Source organism: Lissotriton vulgaris, chromosome 11 (genome assembly GCF_964263255.1).
Source record: "Lissotriton vulgaris chromosome 11, aLisVul1.2, whole genome shotgun sequence".
NCBI classification, from domain to species: Eukaryota; Metazoa; Chordata; class Amphibia; order Caudata; family Salamandridae; genus Lissotriton; species Lissotriton vulgaris.
The window spans coordinates 384,175,826-384,197,678 of NC_141699.1; the positions used below are offsets into that span (position 1 = coordinate 384,175,826).

Genomic DNA, 21,853 nt, shown 5'->3' on the forward strand with positions numbered 1-21,853 from the left:
CAATAACAAACTCCCATTTTAGGAGTTTGTTTTTGATTACCAAACAACTTTCCTGTGCTGGCGGACTGAGCATGGCACGCAGCCAGAAAAGCTTCAGCCCTTCAGTGGAGCTGCCACTACGGCAGATGAGGTGTCTGTCTGGAGCAAATACCTAAATATGATGGGCGACATATGTCTTTCTGCTGAACTGGCTGAATAGAGCAAAAACGGCCAAAACCCTAAAGAAGCCCTAAAATGACATAATAATTTGCCATATTTAAATTATTTGGGAAAAACAAAGCAACGCCATTAAAGTGTAGACACTTTATCCATTAACGCATTGGCCTCACAGTGGTAATCTTCATGGAGGATATGAGAACTAAATCAATGTTTCCATTGAATCCATGGAGTTTCTCTCAGTACATGGCTCTCCCTTGAAGGTAGGAGTGGAACTCAGTCTATTCCTATTCACTCCCTGACCTCTCTCTTGATCGCTTTGTTGGACCCATCTCCAAAGTTAGGAGGGGAACACAACTGTTCTGTTTATCATCTGTACACAGATCCACATTTGGGGGAAAGTGAAAACCTCTAGGAAAGGCTGTGCAAAAGGGCATCTTTATTTTCCATGCAATACGTCCAATCACCGCAAACATTGAGGTTATATACGTATAATTCGTGGGTAGTCCTCTCTGTGAAAGCCACGTGAGCTGAGCCCTTGCATATAAAAGGAATGTCATCTCAATGTATTATCCATACATAAAAATACAAAAAAATTTATTATCCATACAATTTCTCAAAGCCAGCAGTGAACGTTACTAGCACATGCAGCTCAGGTACACAATTCCCAGAAGATATTTTCGGGTACTACTTGGCCTCCGAGATTGCATTAATGTGATGCGCATAGCCCAGTAATTGCAGGTTACGCAAGTTTATTCTGGTGCAATAAAAAAAATCAAGCATTGACAATGCCAACTAGTCTGGCTTTCATTTTGAGTCCCTAAAATATTTTGAAATGGCCTGCAGCAGTCAAAAAGCAAAACAAAAAATATAGCATTCTCTAAATAATACATTTATGAGATAAATTATTGAATCTTTCTTAATTCATGATACCTTTGAGTTGTAAAATAGTCCCTCATGCTGTGAAATGTAAATATTCCATAAGAGGCAAAATGCTGCGCCAAATAGCAAATAACGTGAAGTGAGAGAGAAATGCTACTCTGGGCCGAGCCAAAGCCCACCTTATGTATATTTTAAGGAATATGTTACATTAGGTCAGACAAACGGCTGCACTGCCAAACCTGGCCTAAACAGTGTGCAGACTTCCACTCTACGGATGAGAGTGGGGGCTGTTGTCTATTTCATTTGTGACTTTTCTGAAAGTATGCTCTTGGAACTGCTTTGGTGAAAATGCACATCCACTACTCATCATCTCTCAACCATCAGCATCACTAGCCCTTCCATTTAACATCATCCCTGCCACATAACTTTCCGCATCCCTTTGCTGCCGATGACACAGGCCACTACTAATCATGATCAAACCCATGCTAAACCACAACTGACCATCACAAGACTATGCTGAATAAGGAAACAATAAGGAAACAAGGCCAACTACTGATTACCACAGCTCCCACTACTGATCACCACACCCAGCTATGCTGATTACCTGAGTCTGAGCTACTAATCACAAGAACCATCTACTCCTTATCAGCACATTCCTGCATGAATATCCACACCAGTCCATTCCTGATCACCACAGATCATACAATGGCCAGAACAGCACCAGCACCCTCACTTCTGACCAACACATCTTTGAACGAATATCTACCACAAATTTCCAATTCTTCTTTAATGATCATTACAGGCCTCCATTCGTCACCGGAACTCTCCACTGCTGATCCCCGCCCAGCCACTATACACCAACACACTCCAAGCCACTCAAGACCTCCCGAACACTCATCAAGACTGCCACCCACTACTGACCACTGCATCCTTTAACTATATGTAGTCTCAACCCCACCAAACACCATAAACGATTTCCGCTCTTCCAATTCACAAGGATTCAGCCCTTTCATTGTACATAGCCTTGGTGTCTGTGCCAGTCTTGTTTTCAGCCATAGACCACACTTGGTCTCAGCCTTTCCACCCCACATGGTTTCAGACCTACCATTGCCTCCACCATAGTTGGAATCAATCCCTTCACTACACACGTGTTCTCAGCCAATCCACCAGTGGTGGTCTCAGCCCTTTCAGTGCTCCTAATCTCATCTGAATCAACACACATAGGTTCAGCCCTTGTCCTGTACATGATCACAGCTCCACAATATATGGTCTGAACCCTCTACCAGTTAAGGTTTTTGCACCTCCAGTGCACATTGTTGCACCATCTCCAACAAACATTGGGGCATATTTACAACAAAGTGGCGGAGCGCGGTGTTAGCCTCCTTGGATTAACACCGCACTCCACCAATTCAGAAATACAGGGCTGCACCAGATTTACAAGAATATGGTGCAGCCCTGCATTTCCCCCAGCGCAATCGCAAAATTATGCAGCCTAGCGCCAATGCAGGCACCCTTGCACCATAGTGCAGGGGTGTCTGCTTCGACGGGAAGGTCTCCCTTTCTGCATATAAACAATCTTTAAATGGCGTTTTGTAACTTTTATGTGTGCTACTTAACGCAGCACAAATACTAGTTGCAAAACATAATTTTTTTTATTGTTTATGCGCAGGAAGGGACAGCTTCCTGCACATAAACAATCAATGGCATTTTGCTGTTTCTATGTGTGTTGCACAATGCAGCATACATAGAAACTGCAAGAACGGGGAGAAATAAAGCATTTCTCCTCGTTTCGCCTGTTTAAGATCAGGTTTTCCCTGGTCTTAATGTTGGCGCTGCCTCCTGTTTATGCCACTCTTGTAAATAGGGGGCAGCATCAAAATCAGTAAGTGTTGCGGTGGAATGCCTACCACAACGCCAATTGCCCGCCCCTTTCACGCTAAGTATAGCGCGAAAGGGCGTCTTATTTAGTGCATTTATTTAAGCCACTTAACGTGGCTTAACGCTGCCTTGTAAATAAGGCTAAACCCCTATCGCCGATATTGCGAATCCCCTATCGCCACCACAATGTCACTAAAAGTGACATTGTTGTGGCGATAGGGGCTTGCAATATATACTCCATTGTCTGAAGAGCTGTACTATGTGGTGCATACTCCCTCCCTGATATTACCTCAGCCCTGCCACAAAACATGTTTTGATCACTTCTACCATATCTGCGCTAATTCCATCCGCTAAACACTGCCTCAGCACTCCTGTCTGCATAGAATAAACCCCAGTGCACATGGTCTAAACCCCTCCATCTTCCAGGCTTGTGCTTTGTTCATTGTGTGTAAAACCCTCCTTCTCATTCCATCTCTGTTCCATGTCTTCTATTTCTCCCCCCTCCCTCATCCTCTCAACAGATCCACATTCATCCTTCTTCATAAAGCAGGAAACGCAAGATGGCCGCGCCGCTAGCTCCACCCCGCCTTCCTTATGTAGCCCCTCCTTCTCGGACCTGCAGCCAACCAGTGTGGGAGAGCTGGGGATGAACTCCGCCCCTACCTTCAGTGCCTTCCCCCACGTGGCCTCCGTGTACGGCCAATTCACAGGCCAGGCAATGATCACAGGTATGGAGTGGACGAGTGTCATGCACCAGAGCATTGTGGGGGATTATGGGCCAAAGCACTGGGACGTATCGGCCTTGTGTCAGTGGGACTGGGGTACATGAGATTGTAGACCAGTAGAGTGGCCTAATATCAGTAAGTGTGAGGGTTACGGAAACATAGTAACTTGAAGAGCTCAGTCTCTTGATAGTGAAACCAGAAACGATGCCAGTACTGCAGGTTCAGATCTGTAGTACTGGACAACGCTCACCTTGGTGTCTGTGATTGCGAAACCCATTAAACTGCTTTACTAGAGACCTTAACTTTGTATATTGTTTTGGGTAGGGGTGATTATGAAACATCAGTACTAGGGAAAGCTCAGACTGATGTCAGTGAGAGAGGAACCCCTGAGGCTTCAGTATGAGAGAGCTCAGCCTGGTGTCAGTGAGTGTAGGGGCCACGGGGCTGTAGAATTAGATGAATACCACCCAGTGTCAGTGAGAGAGTGACTGACCATCCTGTAGATCTGAAGAGTACAGCTTACTGTCAGAGAGCGACTCCATGAGGTCTAGAGCTAGAGACCTCGGATTTGTTTTAGTTTCTGTGTGGGGTGCACGAGTCTGTACAATTTGGTAGCTCTCTGCCTGGTGTCAGGGTGGACCCCTGAGTGGATCCGTCTAAATGGGGCCTTTAATCTGCATTACTTAGATAGCCCTGCCGGGGTCTGTGAGTTAGAACACGTTAAGCTGCAGTACTGGGATCGCTGTGCATGGGGTTAGTGAGCTTGGAGAGACGGAGCCTCCAGTACTGGGAGAGTTCAGACTGGAGTCACTGATAATGGACCACAGGGGCTGTAATGCGGGGTAGGGAGAACCCAACCTTGGGTCAGTGGGTGTTTTAGGCTCCAGTACTGGGAGAGTTCAGACTGGGTCAGTGGGTGTGGCTCCCTAAGGCTCCAGTACTGGGAGAGTTCAGTCCTATTAGTGGGTGTGGCTCCCTAAGGCTCCAGTACTGTAGCAGTTTAAACTAGGGTTAGTGGGTGTGGCTCCCTAAAGTTCCAGTACAGGGAGAGTGCAGACTGGGGTCAGTGGGTGTGGCTCCCTAAGGCTCCAGTGCTGGGAGAGTTCAGACCTGTCAGCGGGTGTGGCTCCCTAAGGCTCCAGTACTGAAGCAGTTTAAACGAGGGTCAGTGGGTGTGGCTCCCTAAGGTTCCAGTACAGGGAGAGTGCAGACTGGGGTCAGTGCGTGTGGCTCCCTAAGGCTCCAGTACTGGAGCAGTTCAGACTAGGGTCAGTGGGTGTGGCTCCCTAAGGCTCCAGTACTAGGAGAGTTCAGTCTGGGGTCAATGGGTGTGGCTCCCCAAGGCTCCAGTACTAGGAGAGTTCAGTCTGGGGTCAATGGGTGTGGCTCCCTAAGGCTCCAGTACTGGAGCAGTTCAGTCTGTGGTCAGTGGGTGTGGCTCCCCAAGGCTCCAGTACTAGGAGAGTTAAGTCTGGGGTCAGTGGGTGTGCTCCCTAGGGCTCCAGTACTGGGAAAGTTTAGTCTGGGGTCAATGGGTGTGACTCCCTAAGGCTCCAGTACTGGGAGAGTGCAGTCAGGGGTCAGTGGGTGTGGCTCCCTAGGGCTCCAGTACTGGGAGAGTTGAGTCTGGGGTCAATGGGTGTGGCTCCCTAGGGCTCCAGTACTGGAGCAGTTCAGTCTATGGTCAGTGGTTGTGGCTCCCCAAGGCTCCAGTACTAGGAGAGTTCAGTCTGGGGTCAGTGGTTGTGGCTCCCTAGGGCTCCAGTACTGGGAGAGTTCAGTCTGTGAGCAGTAGGTGTGGCTCCCTAAGGCTCATGTACTGGGTAAATATAGACTGGAGCTACTGAGAGTGGACCACAGGGGCGGTAATGTCAGGGAGGGAGGGCACAACCTGGGGCCGGTGGATGTGGGCCCGTAAGACTGCAGTACTGGAGAACGTTTGGAGTCAACGATTGTCCATCCATGTCTAGGCATCTGTGTGTGAGCGCGGCCTTCGTCAGGCTGCAGTATCAGAGAGCTCAGGTTGGTATCAGTGGCAGTGGGCCACATAGCACTGGAGTACTGGAGAAAGTTCTGGTTGTGAACAAATTAGGGACTGCAGTACTGGGGTGAGCAGAGCTTGGTGTCAGTGGAGGTAGGTTGGATGCTGGACTGGGTTGTGCGTTCAGTGTGAGGCCCAATGATCTGTTACGCTAGGGGATGCTGCCTTGGGTGTCAGTGAATGTGGAGCTCACTATTCTGCACCACCGGAAGTGCTCACACCGGAAGCGCTCACTCTGGTGTCAGACAGTGAATGTGGGACCAGTCAGCGTGTCGTAGTGGGCAAAGGGCTCAGCCTGAAGTCAACCCGTGTGATTCCAAGACTGTAGTGATGGTGGTATCCCTCTTGTGTTTCAGGCGAAGTCAAAACGTTTTTTACTTTGCCGGATTGTGTAGAAAAGAAGGAAACGCGGGGGTGCGTGTTTTTTAAACAGATGCTTAATCAGAGCGCTCCTCCGCTGTCAATACCACCCCCCAGGAGATGCGCTGAGGTAGCTTCCCTTCCTCCCTCCCTCGCCCACCCCTCGGATGGGAGGTCTGCGCCTCCAGCTTCAGATCACTAGACCGGCTAGGGCTATACACAAGGGCTCGCTTTCACGTCCTCCTCGAAGCCGCCCCTCCTCCCCTCCTGTTGCAAACTCTTCCATTTCACGCTTCTAAGCACAGCCTGCTCTCCAGAGGCCGGCCTCTAATGGCTCGGATGCAGTCACCAGTTTTCTCAGCTCACACAGCTCTCACAAGCCTCCGACAGCAGAGCTGTCCCTCCGTTTACATATCACTCTCAGGACTGGAACAGCAGAGGTATCTGTCAGCTCTCACTAGCATCTGGGCTGTCCCAAAGCTCACACAGACCTCAGAAGTCTGGGACTGTAGATTTGTTCTTCAGCTCACACAGATGTCATATGATGAGCCTCAGAAAGCAAGATTGTCCCTCAGTTCATGCATCCCTCTGAGGCCTGAGACAGCAGACCTGTCCCCTCGCTCCCCCAACTCTCACATATCAGCTACAGCAGAGCTATCGCCCAGCTCACTCTTTACAATAGAGCTATCTAGTAACTAACACAGACTCTCACGCCTGAGACAGAAGATCTGTCCCTCAGCTCCCACAGCACTCTCAGGCCTGAGCTATTCCATCGCTCACTCAGATCTCACAGACCAGAGACAGCAGAGCTATCGCTCACATCGCAGTTTACAGCACAGCTACCCATGAACTCAGACAGACCACACAAGGCTGAGATGTTCCATGGTCACTCAGACCTCACACGCCTTAAGAAGGCACAACCACCACCATCAGGTTACACAGTACATGCGCAGGCAGCTGGCCTGTCCCCATCATCACATAAATCACCCAGACCACAGGTGGGATAGCCGTCCCTCAGGTTACATACATTGTACAGTCTCAGGAATCAGCAACCCAAACTATCCCAACTGGCACGGATCCTGGGGTTTCAGGTCTTGGACGGCAGAGCTCACATAACCCTCACAGGCCTTAGAAAGTGGAGCCGCACTTCAGGTTATAAAGGTTGTATGCTGTCATTTGCATGAACCCCAATTCACCAAAATGCCAAGAGAAGCGGAAGTGACATCACATGCTTCTTTACTCCAGATGACATCACAAGGGTCAACCTGTGTTCCATCCTTAGCCGCCCAACAGCTGTTGCTGAGGGCCTTGTAAAGCACTGTTCACTTTCTGTCCTGCTGCTCTCTTCATGACCCCTAAGGTCAGGGGTAGATTGAGCAGTACCAGGGGCATTAAAGAGCATGCCAGGGGTAGCAGCTGTACTTTAAGAAATAAGTGCAGGTGCCCAAGCTTTTCCTCCAGGGCCGCCCACCCAATGCCAGGGTTGCAGTTACCTTGGGTATCTAGTCATCCCACTCCAGAACTCTTTTTTTCACTACCTTGCACTTCCTCTCTTACCTCTTGCAGTTTCTTTCACATCCCACACTTCAGCATTTTCACTGCATTCTTATGTTTCTCTTCCTCCCTTTTCCCAGTTTCTCTTTAGCTCAAAGTACAATCGGCCACATGCATCATTCCGGGTGTTTGCGAATTCTTAATTGCGAAAAATAGCGATTCGCAATTTAGAATTCGCAAAACGGGATGCATGAATATTTTCGGTAAATTTATGCGATTCGGTAAAAATCGCAATTTTTACCGAATCGCATAAATTACCGAAATACAATTTGCGAATTCGCTATTCCCATTGGTTCCTATGGGCCAAAAGGCCCATAGGAAGCAATGGGAAGGCATTAGCAAATTGCGATTTTCACTTTGAAAATCGCAATTTGTTAATGCATTTCATGGGTGCAGGGGGGGGTCCAAAGGACCCCCCCATGCACCCCTGAAATGTATTTTTCGCATCATGTTTCACACACACATGTCCTAAGGACATGTGTGTCCGTAACATGAATGTTGAAAAAAATGCATTTTCAGCATTTTAAACACTTTTTGCAAATTTACCGAGTGGTTCAACCACTCGGTAAATTTGACCCCCTAATTGCTATTTCGCAATTTTAAAAGTAATCATGCATTGCTTTTAAGAAATCGCAAATTTGCGATTTCTTAAAAGCAATCGCAATTTTAGAAATCGCAAAAATGTTGCGATTTCTAAAATTGCTTCATGCATCCCAAAAAGCACTTTTGGAATCGCAAACAGACGATTTTAAGGAATCGCACCGTTTGCGACTCCAAAAATGCTTGATGCATGTGGGGGAATAATACTTCAAAATTAGTTCTGGGACTGCCACTGTCAATGCCACGTCGTTGTCTGTCCTCTGTGTTGCACTTCGCATCCTGTGAAGTACAGCTCGTACTAGTCCACCCCCAGAAATATCAGTATTTTAAGTCCTACCTTACCATACCCACTCAACATGGAAGCCTTTAGGATCCATGGACGTCCGCGTACGTGCACCATAGATTCTGTGAAGGGAGATTGAGCTGCCATGTCTTGACAGAGCTTGTGGCTCCCTGCAAATTGCTGCAATGTGTTTTGAAAGCGGGTGCTGTATTGTGTAGGGAGAGGGGGGGGGGGGGGGCAAATCTTTGAGCGCCTAGCAGATCCAGTCCATTTTGGCTTTACATTCTGGCACTTGTAATGCTGAATTTGTGGAAGAATAAACTTACTACAATTAGGAGAATACAAAAAACTAGATGGATGAGTTACTCATACATGGACCTTGGAAAGTTTGGCGGTCTGGGGGGAGCTGGTGTAGAACTCAGTCGATCGCCTGCTTCCAATTATCTAGCTGTCTTCAGGGGTCAATAACATAATGAACGAGCTTCCAATCACACAGAAAACTGGACTTTCGTAATCATCAAATCGTAAAACATTTCACTGTAACTGAAAAAGCAACATTGGCTGAACTGAAAATGGAAAAAATTGACTGAAAAGCAGAAGTGGCTGAACATTCCTTTCTTTTGAAACACTTAAACAATATTCACTTACAAATTTTAAAAAATGGCCCTGTTACACGAAATATTATTACAGCACATGTGTAAACTACATACAAGTTGACACGGGGAGATGCAGTTGTGGAACACAATAGCAACCGCTTGGCAGAGCCATACATCCTATTGCCTGCTGCCAGAAGTCTTGTCAGGAGACTTTTGGCAGCAGGGAATGGATTATAAGAAGCTTGGGACGCTGGAAGGAGCACACGGTAATCAGCAGCAAAGCAAACTGGCCTGGAACTGCCCTTTGCAGTAGCTGGAACTTTTCCCGCTGTTGCAGAGTGCACCTATTTCCCTCCCATGTTTTTCAAACTTCCCCATCCTCACGATTTGCGAAGCTGGCATAGTTTAAAAAGAAGGATCTGATGTTACAAAGCATTGGTTTTGCAAGTCTGCACACTCCTAGTTAATCGAAACAACAGAACGAGATTGCCAATACTGATACTATATTTTGGGACAATTAATTCTCAACCAAAAAAGGACTCCTGCTCAAATTTGGGAAATGCTACTTAATAGCTATTTTTTATTTAGCAAAACGGATTTAGGAAAGTATATTTATTTTAACTTTCAACTCATAAAGTCAAAGCACAATACAGTTTATATACACAAATGAAGATAAGGACACAAAGCAGGGCAATAAAATCAGCCAGGCATACAAAAGTCAATCATATCTCAGTCATACCAGAAACATTCATACATTCATACTATAATGCTTAGCCCAAATGACATATAAAATAAACCAAAAGGCTAAGTGTTGGGTCTGCTAGATTAATCAAAGAATTTTTACATTCATTAACTTTCGACTTAATCTATTAGTTTGTGAAACCTTTTAAAACAAAAATGTGATTGTGTAACTGATGATCATAAGTGTGGGGAAAATCAACACTAAGGCCACATGAAAAGGGCAGACACTGGAGGGAGAGAGGCCTACGCGTTTCGAATCCCTTTAGTTCAAGCAGGGAGACTCCTCAGGGCCAAATGCACTCACAAATGAATATATCCGATGGGACGAGTCAAAAGAGTAGAAATCACCTCTGGATTGTGTATTGGCGTGTCCTTACGCATGTATGGAACTGGAGGTGGCTGACCGGGAGACTGTGCGTCCACATCTTAAGCGGGGAACCTTGTCGATTGGCGTGTGCGGTCGTTCTCGGTGTAACGGAATCTTCTTTATCGGGGCTGCGGGTTCAATTTGTTTCATGAGGGTCCGGTAGCGTCCAGTCGGCACTAGTCCTTCGCCTTACTGATTAGAGCCAACCCTAGTTGTTTTGAGCACTCCTAGTTAAGGCTTTAAATAGGGCGGCTCCCTCCGGGTCTCAGACCCGGTAGCTAGTAGCGGCTGGCACGGATCGCAGGTGGCGGGCCGGGCATGGTCGTGTTATCGTCCTTCCGCAGCAGCCAGGATCCCCTGACCAATCACAATGCTGCAATGCAGTGTTGTGATTGGTCTGAGCGCCGTGGTTCGGTGCTCAGATGGGGAATGGGGGCCTGGGCATGTTCTCCATGCAAGCTGTAATGCAGCCTGCATGAAGAACATGCCAAGTGTGCATGACCTTTATGGCCGGCCCTAGAGGGACAGTCAAAAATTCATGCGCTCTTTACAGAGTGCCACCACTCCTTCACCTGCTCTGAGAGCAGAGTAGCCCTGCCCCAAAAGACGCAGGAACAAATAAAGTGATAATAACACCCAGTTTTGCAGCGTGAATCTTTCTGGATTCACTATGCTGTGCATTATTCCGCGATCTGGTGGTTGGGTCCGGATTCGTAGTCTTTTTGCTCTTTCTTTTTTTTTTTTTTTTGTAGCCCAGGTGGGCGTCGACGTCCCACCATTTGGTGCACCTTCGTGACGTCGGCACGCTTCCTGCGGAAGCTCCCACCCTTGTGCGCCATCTTCAGATTCTTTTTTCCGCCGTTGGGTCTGGATCGTCGCATGAAGCTCCGGAGAAGTTTCAGGAGAAAAGAAGGAAATACACAAGTTTTTGGAAGAAAAAGGACCGAGGAAGGTCGGAGAAGAAGACCTCCTAGAGCCAGAACGGAGAAGGAGGAAGAAAACCTCGAGGTTTTCGACAGCCAAGGAGAAAGAGCGGGCAGGGGACCCCCTGACCGAGCACATGGACAACACTCCATTCAAGTTCTGCCGTAATTGCCACCACAAGTACGCGCAGAAGGACCAGCATCCGGTCTGCAACCTCTGCCTGCCGGTCGACCACTCCAGCGAGGATTGCAACGCCTGTTCAGTCTTCACGCCGAAGACTTTGAGAGTTCGAGAGAGACAGAGGGTGGCCCACCAGACGATGCAAGGGAAAGGGACCACGCTGACGCTTTACGACCTGGGTGCCTCCTCCGAAGAAGAGGAGAACATCGCCGAGGGACCAGATGACTTCACGGTCGTAGAGACCGATGTGAGACCTTCAAAAAAGGTAGGAGAGTCTACGACCCCGAAAACCCAGACAGGGCCTAGAAAGCCTGAGGGAGAACCCCGAAAAACAGAGGCTAAGTCCTCGAAAGGAGCACCGGCGACGAAATGTTCGACGTCCGAAGTTGCATCCTCCGAAAGGCCCAGCGGATCCTTCGAAAAGGACTCCCAGATGGTGAAGACCAGCGAAAAGCAAAGGTCGTCGAAGCAGGCCCTCGAGAAGGGACCCGCGAGCGAGAAGACGCTCAAAATGGCCTCGACGTCGAAGGCACCGTCGAAGAGACCAGCCGAGAAGGTTGACGCCGTGCAGGCGGCAGAGATGGAGAAAAAGAGAAGAAGGCTCGAGGCCGAAATGGAGAGTATGCTCCAGAGGAAGAGAGACTTCGACGAGAAAATGAAGAACTACTCGATTCCCTCGAAGACCGCGACTGCCGCCTCGAGCACTGCAGCGGCAGCCGAAGAGGTAGAGTTGCAGGAGGATTTCGAGGCCGAAGAGCCGCCGAAAACTCCAAACCCCACGGATGAAGGGGAAGAGGAGGACTTCTACCGCTCGGAGGGAGATTACCTCCGCGAGAGCTACTACTCAGAATCCTCGGCGTCGTTAGACGAAGAATGGCAGGATCTCGAGGCCGATAACCCCGAGGAACCTGTGGAGACGTATCCGTCGAGGCCTTCGCCGCCAGACGACATCGGGGCTTACTATGAAGTCGTCAAGAAGGCTGCAACAGTCTACAATGTAAAGTTGGAGGAGGAACAGACAAAGGCAGACTTCCTGCTGGAAACCTTTCTCCCCTCACAGACGAAAAGCAGTTTCCTGCCCATGCTGAAGAGCGTCACGGCACAAGGAACCGAAGCCTTCAAGGAACCGGCTACATGCAGGTCAGTGACCCCGAGGACGGAGAAGAAATACAAGTTCTCCTCCGGGGACCCCCCTTATATCCAGGGTACCGTGGCAGCTGACTCTATTATCGCGGCAACGGCCAGGAGAAGGGCCAACGTGCCAACCACATCTGGCCCACCACCTGATAAGGAAAGCAGGAGGATGGACCTCACTGGAAGGAAAATAGAAAGGAATGCGGCTATGCATTGGAGGATGGCGAACTCCAACGCACTCCTGAATAGACACCAATATCAGCACTGGGATGAGATGAGCCAGTTGCTGAAACACATGCCTGAGGAGTACAGGCAGAGGGCAGCCCACCTCGTGGAGGGGGGAAAGGACATAGCAAACGCATGCCTGAAGACGGCCCTAGACGGGGCAGAAACATCAAGCAGATTGATGGCCATAGGTATCACTGAGAGAAGGCAAGCCTGGCTCAGAATATCAGGCTTCAAGGCAGAAGTACAGAACAACATCCTGAACACCCCCTTCAATGGGGAGACGCTGTTCGGAGCATCGGTGGATGACAAACTGGCTCAGCTGAAGAAAGACAATGAGACAGCCAAATCAATGGGAGCCCTACAATTCAGGGGGATGCGGAGAGGCACCCCCACGAGGAGACCAAATGGTAGAGGTGGAAACCAGCAATCACATTCGCATCAGTCGCAACACCATGGTCAACAGGGTGACAACCAATGGCACCAGGGTCAACAGAGGCAGAATTGGAGCTCCCAGAATAGGGGCCAGTCCTTTCGAGGGAGAGGAAACGGACGGGGCCAGAGACGGAGAGGTGGTGATCAACCCCCCCAAAAGTGACTCCACGAAGAGGGAGGCGCTCACCCACCCAAAGCCTCCGGGGGGAGAGCACCTACAGCTAAGGAGAGGCTCGCACGGGCACGGCTCAAGAGAACACACAACACCAGTAGGGGGAAGGTTGAGATTTTTTCTACACGAGTGGAGAAAAATAACCACAGACAAGTGGATACTAAACATTATACAACACGGATACTGCATAGAGTTGGAAAGATATCCACCAAACAGAAGGCCAAAGAGAAGGGGTCATAAGGGCAGAGAACTGCAGCTGCTCCAGGAGGAAGCTCAAGAACTGCTCCTCAAAGAGGCCATAGAACCAGTCCCGCACAGAGAACGGAACAAGGGGGTGTACTCAAACTACTTCCTAGTACCAAAGGCGGACGAAAGCCTAAGACCCATCTTGGACCTACGCTTCCTGAACACCTACGTAAAAACTCAAAAGTTCAAGATGACTTCCCTGCAAGAGGTCATCCCACAAATAAGGCCCGGGGACTACTTGTCCACAATAGACCTAAAAGACGCATACCTGCACATCCCCATGAACAGGAAACACAAACACATGTTAAGATTCAAGGTGGACAAAGACCACTATCAGTTCACAACCCTGGCTTTCGGGCTCAAGTCAGCGCCAAGGGTCTTTACCAAATGCCTCGCGGCGGTGGCCGCACACCTACGAAGGGAGGGTATACACGTGTACCCCTACCTGGACGACTGGCTCGTGAAAGCAAGCTCTTACACGAGGTGCAAAGCCCACGCAGAACAGGTCACAAGAACGCTCACGAACCTGGGCTTCTCCATCCACTGGAGGAAGTGCTCCATGGACCCAGAACAAGTGAAAATCTTCCTGGGAGCCCTGATCAACACGGTCGAATGCAGAGTGACACCCAGCGAGAAGAGAACACTCAGCCTGCTGAGGGAGAAACGTCACTACCAGAAGGGGCAAGTTCTGACAGTGAGGACGGTGAGCAAGATCTTGGGGATGATGGCGTCATGCATCCACCTGGTCCCCAATGTTCGCCTAAAGATGAGACCACTACAGGAGTGGCTGCAACAGCAATGGTCACAAGCAGAAGGAAGTTGGGAAGATCTAGTGGTTGTTACGCACAATGTGCAGGAGGAGATGACATGGTGGACGAAGGAGAATATAACGATGGGGAAGCCTCTAACGCCACCGGACCCAACTGTGACCATCACCACAGACGCATCCCAGAAAGGATGGGGCGCACATATGAACAGGCTCAGAGTGAGGGGTCTGTGGAACCCAGGAGATGCGGTCAAGCACATCAACTACCTGGAACTGAAAACAGTGTTGCTGGCCCTCAAGGCCTTCCAAAAGCACCTTTACAACAAAAGGGTGATGATACAGACAGACAACACCACAACGATGTTTTACATCAACAAGCAAGGGGGGACTCAGTCATTCCCTCTGTCGAGCTTGGCTCAAGAAATATGGAGATGGGCGATCCCACTCAGGATAGACCTGCTTGCCATACACCTGCCAGGGAAGGACAATGTGGAAGCGGATTGGCTCAGCAGGCAAGCATCGGTGTCCCACGAATTGTAACTGAACAACCAAGAGACAGAGAACCTGTTCAGGAGGTGGGGCACACCAACAATAGACCTGTTTGCAACACGCCAGAATGCAAAATGCCAACACTTTACATCGAGGGAACAGGAACCAATGTCCCATGGGAATGCCCTATGGATAAGCTGGTCAAAGAAATTTGCCTACGCTTTTCCACCGACGCCACTGATCCCCAGAGTCCTGAACAAGTGCAGGTCGAGCAACATGACTCTCATCCTGGTGGCTCCCCAATGGGCGAGGCAGACTTGGTACTCTCAGATTATGGAGATGTCGCAGGGCAGAGCACACAAGTTCCCAAAAAGAAGAGACCTTCTCTCCATGGAAGGGGGACAGGTTCTACACCCAGAACCAGAAAGCCTCTGCCTCTCAGCGTGGCTCCTGAGGACTTAGAGTTTGCACATCTAAAACTACCAGAGAGCACACTTCGGGTGCTGAGAGAAGCAAGGAGACCCAGCACTCGGAAGTGCTATGGGGAGAAATGGAAGAGGTTCACGCAGTGGTGCCATAGGAAAAACCTGGAGAAAAAACTGACTAGAGAGTCTACAGTACTCAGATACCTCACGCACCTGATCAAAGCCAAACTAAGCTCGTCCTCGCTGAGGGTTCACCTGGCAGCGATTGTGGCATACACAAGAGGAGAAACAGGGAGAAGTTTCTTCACTTCCAGAGTAGTGAAAAGGTTCTTGGAAGGAGCGAAGAGAATAGCGCCACCCAAGAGGATGCCGCCGCCGGCATGGAACTTGAACGTGGTACTGACGGAACTCATGAAGCCACCGTTTGAACCCATCCATAAAGCGTCACTACAAATGCTGACAATGAAGACAGCCTTTCTAGTAGCAATAACATCGCTAGGCAGAGTGAGCGAGCTACAAGCTTTGACGCTGCAAGAACCGTACATACAAATACACAGTGATAGGGTCGTGATGAGGACAGACCCGTTTTTCATGCCCAAGGTAGTATCTAAATTCCACATGAACCAAAGTATCCAGATTCCTAGCTTCTTCCAGAAGCCCACGTCAAATGCGGAGAGGGCACTCCACACTCTGGATGCAAGGCGGGCAGTAATGCACTATATAGAAAGGACGAAAGAACACAGGAAGACAAAACAATTCTTTGTGTCCTTCGCAAGGAGTCTCCTGGGTAGACCAGTGACTAAGAACACCATAGCAAGATGGATTGCAAAAACAATACAGCTCTGCCACATGCAAGCTGGTGAAGAGCTCACGGAGGGGCCACGAGCCCACTCAACCAGAAAGAAAGGGGCAACGATCGCCTTCCTGGCAAACACGCCCATCCAAGACATATGCCTGGCGGCAACATGGGCTTCAGTGCACACTTTCACTAAACACTATTGCGTAGATGTGCAGATGAACAAGGAAGCACAAGTGGGCCAAAGAGTGCTTCAACATATCTTTAACAACCAACGCTCATCTTCCACCCAGCCGCCACATGAGTGACAAAACCGCTACGAAATCTATGCACAGCATAGTGAATCCAGAAAGATTCACGCTGCAAAACGAATAGTTTCTTACCTGTCGGTGTAGTTTTGCAGCTTGAAGATCTTTCTGGATTCACTAGCGAACCCACCCACCTCCGCCAGAAAGATGAGGCTGGAGAAGGTGGAAGGACATGGAGCAAGATAGGAACGTTTAACAAAGACATATATACGTAAGAAAGTTACGTTGAAGGAAAGTTTAATACACATAGCCATGGATTCACCACAAAGGAGAAAAGAAAAAAGAATCCGAAGATGGCGCCCAAGGGTGGGAGCTTCCGCAGGAAGCGTGCCGACGTCACGAAGGTGCACCAAATGGTGGGACGTCGACGCCCACCTGGGCTACAAAAAAAAAAAAAAAAAAAGAGAAAAAAGACTACGAATCCGGACCCAACCACCAGATCGCGGAATAATGCACAGCATAGTGAATCCAGAAAGATCTTCAAGCTGCAAAACTACACCGACAGGTAAGAAACTATTCGTTATTATCATTCTATTTTTCCTTCTTTTCACTTTGTAATGGACATTGGCTGTGCATACATTCCATCATTTTCGAAGTGGGAAGTATGAGATTTTGAAAAGAAAATCAGGAAATATATTTTCTCAATTGGTTTATATTGAATCAGAGGCAACTTTAGGCGGGAGGCACCTGAAATAAAGCAATTCTTGGTTCAAAACATCGGGGGTCTCCAGTCTAAATTGGGCCTATTGAAGGGTGACCAGATGTCCCAGGTTTGCCCGGACAGTCCCGGTTTATAAGCTGCTGTCCCGGCAGATTTCTGCAATTTTGGCTCTTGTCCCGGTTTTTAGAGGGGGTTGACTGAAAACAGTGACAAGCACTTTTTTGGGTATTCTAAAGCAGTGCTAGTTAGCAGCTGCTATAAGTCAGCAATGCAATTAATATATATGATGCTGGTTGTAGAAATTACATTTTATTTATTTTCTTAATGTATCTTCTGTGATCCTATGTTGATGAGAGCTGTCATTCTGTTCCAAAAATTGTAGTCATTCTTGTATTTTTTCAAAATGTCCCGGTTTTTGGGTCTCAAGATCTGGTCACCCTAGCCTATTGGAGCGTATATTGTACAGGGCAGTTCATTATTTGTTCCACCCTGTGATATTGACTTTTCACCCTAAAATTGTGTGATGGGATCATATATCCTGTGCACTTGGCAGGTCTCGCGCCGAATATGGCTTCTCACGCTTGCAACGTGAGGCTTCCATTACAAGATGGCAGGTACACTGCAGTCACTTTGCCCGCCCGCCATCCTCGTGGTAATAGGGACCACCCGCCATAAGTGCAGAGGTCCCGTGGGGGATATTAGGATGTGCCCGCCACAGTGGCGGGCAAATCCTGCATGTTAAGCATTGTGGCAGGCGGTGCTCTCAGCACCGTCCGCCACAATGCTAAAAAATCACTTTTGCATTTGCATATTCAAAGCATCAGGCACCGCGCGGTGCCTGCCGCTTTGATCATGCAAATGCAGGGGGGTACCACAGGTACCCCCCGTGTGCACACCCCTACTCTCCTTCACTCTGGGTGCCCGCAGGGGGCCCCCAGAGTGAAGTGTGCATGCCTTTCCGTGGCGCAATTGCCGCCACGGAAAGGCATTGAAAAATGCCTATCATAATATGGCTGGCGGCGCCACCATATTATTCCGTTTCCGCCCCGGCCGCAAGGTGACCAGGGCGGAAAAGCGGCGGACGGTGTTTCCGTCCGCCGAGGTCCTCCCCGCCATACTAATATGGTTGGAGGGAAATCAAGAGTGGATGTCGGGCGGATTGCCCCCGCCAGCCTGGCAGGGGCAATCCGCCCGACATCATAATGGGCTCCTTTGTGTCCTTCTGTATGGTCATCATCTGTTCTTATAGTGACATCTACTGGCTAGATCTGTCAGTGCTGCTGAAGTGACAGGCCTGTGGTGGGGTAGGCAATGGCGGGGTAGGGGTGTCGTGCTGATTTTGCTGGGCACTGACGCTGCAGGGCCGTCGGCGTCCTGGAGGGGAAACCAAGCACGGTTTTCCAGAGAGAACTCTCCGGGATTGGGGTGTGCTCTTGCGGGGTAATGCCGTCTCTGTAGAAGGAGCGCTAACTACTCGTCCTGTAGCGACACCTTCCGGCCACAACTTGCGGTGCTGCTGAGGTATCGGCACTAAGTAATTATAATGCACAGGTTACTATGGAGGAGCTCACAGGTTTTATTAATTTTTGCCTCTTTTTTCCGATGTCTAGGGCGTGATATGGTGGGCTCCACTCTGCCAGGGTACCCTCCTCACATCCCAACAGGCGGACAGGGCAACTACGCTTCCTCAGCCATCGCTGGAATGGTGGCAGGTAAGCCCAGCTTTTCTCTCTACGCACACTACAGTGGGATGGATGAGCAGGGCCTTGCAAGTTAAAGGGTGAATAACGATAATCAAACACATTAGGATCCGAGGTAGCAGGACCCGACGGGAAACATGAGGGTTCTCTGCCCCACTGGTAACTTGAGAGTCGAGTACCTCTACCCCACTGGAAACCTGAGGGTTCTCTACCACACTGATACCATTGAGTGACTTTTACCCTACTGGAAACTTTGAGATTCCTCTACCCCACTGGAACCTGCGGGTTCTCTGCCCCACTCCTAACCTTGAGGGTTCTCTGCCCCACTGGAAACCTGAGGACCTTCTACCCCACTGGAAACCTGAGTGTTCTCTACCTCGCTGGTTACCTTCAGAGTCCCACACAACCTGAGTGTTCTCTTCCCCTGGAAACATGTGGGCTCTCTACCCCACTGGAAACCGGAGAGTTATCTGCCCCACTGCAAACCTGAGGGTTGTCTCCCCCCTGGGCACCTGAGAGTTCTCTACCCCCTTGGTAACCTTAAGGGTCATCTACCTCACTGGAAACCTGAGGGTTCTCTATCCCACTGGTAACATTGAGGGGTCTCTATCCCATTGGAAACAGTTAGGGTTCTATGCCCCAAAGGTAACCATGAGGGTGCTACGAAAGATGGCACAATGTAGAGTAATGAACAGACAAGTGTGTACAAGCAGTGTCCTGGTGCATATACCATAATGCACTGAAATCGTGTGCAGCCAGACCGTTGTGCATTCAAAATAATATTCCTGAAAGTGCACATAGTGGGGCTTATTTTGCATAGACGGCTATGTTGCATGAAATGTAAAGTGGAGGGAAATGTGCATACAGTGAGGATCTCCCAATCTTAAGGGCACTGACAGATTTAAAATAATATATAGGCACATGAGCACAGTAAGACTGTTGAGCAATACTTGTAAAATGATGCATAGCATGTGGAATTGCCCAGAGGGCGCCTGGTTTACCCTAGAAGGCTCTCATAGGTAGACAAGAATGCATAGGACAATCTGTGCCCAATAAATCATGGATAATAATGTATCGGAAAGTGCACAAAGGGAGCTGGCCTGTTTTTGAAGGTTTTTTACATATAGAATGTGTGCCACAAGGGTTTTATACCAAAATGGCGACTGAAGCACATGAAGTCACACAAAATACAGCATTTTGCTCCAAGCAGCCAATTTTCTGAGAGTCAATGCTGTACTCTACATCTTCAAAAGAAGACCGTCATATCCCGTACCTTCTGCAAGGCTCTATGTATGCATTCCATCTTTATCCCAGAACACCTTAACCACTCCTAATCAACATTTGATTTTGCAACATCTGACCATGCTCTCATTCAATTGGTCAGTGATGTAAACCCATTGACTTTATCTGTTAATATCCATGCTCCAATCTTGCATATGGCAAACAGAAAGTCTTTCTTACTAACTCCTTTGATCCTCTGCCGGTGCCCACTTCACCCCTGCATTTTCAACAGCTCCCTGCCCTTGGCCGGGGTATCTCAATGTATTTGCTCCCTAAAGTAAGCTTATCTACCACTTCTGTTAAGTGAAGAAAGTCAAAGAACGCCATGTCCCTTGTATACAAACAGGAATGAAACATCCTGACTGCCCACCTTGCTGTAGCAAAAACACCTTACTATCAAGCTTCAATCGTGCCACGTTGCACTTATCCGGAGCAGTTGTCCTGCAGTATCAACTTACGCCACATCGGAGTCATAGCCCACTATAATATCATCAAACATCTTAGCCACTGCCTCGTCCATATGGGCACATTCTAGCCACCTTCACACCAGCTCCCCTTCACATTCACTTCCTGCCCACAGATCCACTCTTCCAATCTCACCTCCTTGAATGCTAACTCATGTAATGAGGTTCTTCTTATCTTTAAAACTGTAAACAGCTCGTGTACCTTTTCATACCACTTCTCTCCTCAAACCATAAAATCTGAGACTCATCCAAGGACCTCACCTCTTTATGGGGTGTATTCACAAGGAAATGTTCCAGCTGCAAACTTTGCAGCACCGTGCCATTTCAAAAACGCAGGTCTGCACCACAATAACAAGAATACAGTGCACCCCTGTGTTTTCCCTTCCGCTAAACATAGCTTCATAGCGCTAACACAGACACCCGCGTTGCAGCGATGATTTCCTGCAACACAGGCACCCTTGCACCACGGTGCAAGGGTGTCTGTGTTGCAGGGAAGGATTGTTTATGTGCAGGAAGGGACACCTTCCTGCATATGAACAATCTTTAAAGGCGATTTGCTCTTGCATAGAAAGAGCAAGAACGAGGAGAAATAAAAGCATTTCTCCACATTGCGCCAATCTAACCCCTGCTTTTGCATGGGGTTAAATTTTGATGCTGCCTCAGATTTACACCACCTTGTAAATCTGAGGCAGCGTAAAAAAGCAATGGTTGTTGCGGTGGAACGCCCATACCAACACCCATTACACGCCCAAATTGGAATGGAATTGGAATTGGAATCGGTATTTATAAAGCGCAAACTGTCGCTTCGGAAGAAGCATCCTGGCGCTGACTGGAAGGAGTGAGGGGAGGGGAGAATTTAAGGCAGGATTAGATGGCGTCCCGCGCATACTCGTCTGATAAGCTGAAGATCCATGTTTTCAGTTGTTTCCTGAATTGGCTTTCTTTTGTCAGGGATCTCAGATACTGGGGCATGGCGTTCCACGCTTTGGAAGATAGATGGGTAAGAGTTTTACCCCCTTTGGTTTTTAGGTTAAACCTGACTAGTGTTAGAAGGTTGTTGTTGGAGGATCTCAAGGATCTGTGAGGGTTATAGTGGGGATAGCGTTTGACTAGGTACTTAGGACCAATATGGTTGAATGCCCGGAAAGCCACGGTTAGGTTCTTGAACAGGATCCTTTTGTGCAGAGGTAACCAGTGGAGGGTTTTCAGGGCAGAAGAGGCTGAAGATCTTCTGGGGAGTTTGAGCACGAGCCTCGCCGCCGAGTGTTGGACACTCTGGAGTTTTTTAAGTGTGGATTTCTTCACACCTGCCAGGAGGCCGTTGCAGTAGTCTATGCGGGAAAGGATTAGTGCCACTGTGACCGTCTTTCTGGCTTCAATTGGAAGGAAATCAAAAAAAATTTTGAGAGATTTGATGATTCCGAAGCAACTTCCTGCGACAGTCCTAACATGCTGGTCAAAGGA

The 21,853-nt window shown here is 48.7% G+C and overlaps 1 protein-coding gene across 1 annotated transcript in view; it reads left to right on the top strand.

The window, feature by feature from the left end:
- PAX8 (paired box 8) overlaps nt 1-21,853 on the top strand; it is a 127,431-nt gene that overhangs the window by 85,197 nt on the left and 20,381 nt on the right. The window contains exons 10-11 of the mRNA XM_086943386.1: nt 3,438-3,644; nt 18,555-18,656. Of these exons, the coding sequence (XP_086799512.1) occupies nt 3,438-3,644; nt 18,555-18,656 (309 nt within the window). The remainder of the gene's footprint in view (nt 1-3,437; nt 3,645-18,554; nt 18,657-21,853) is intronic.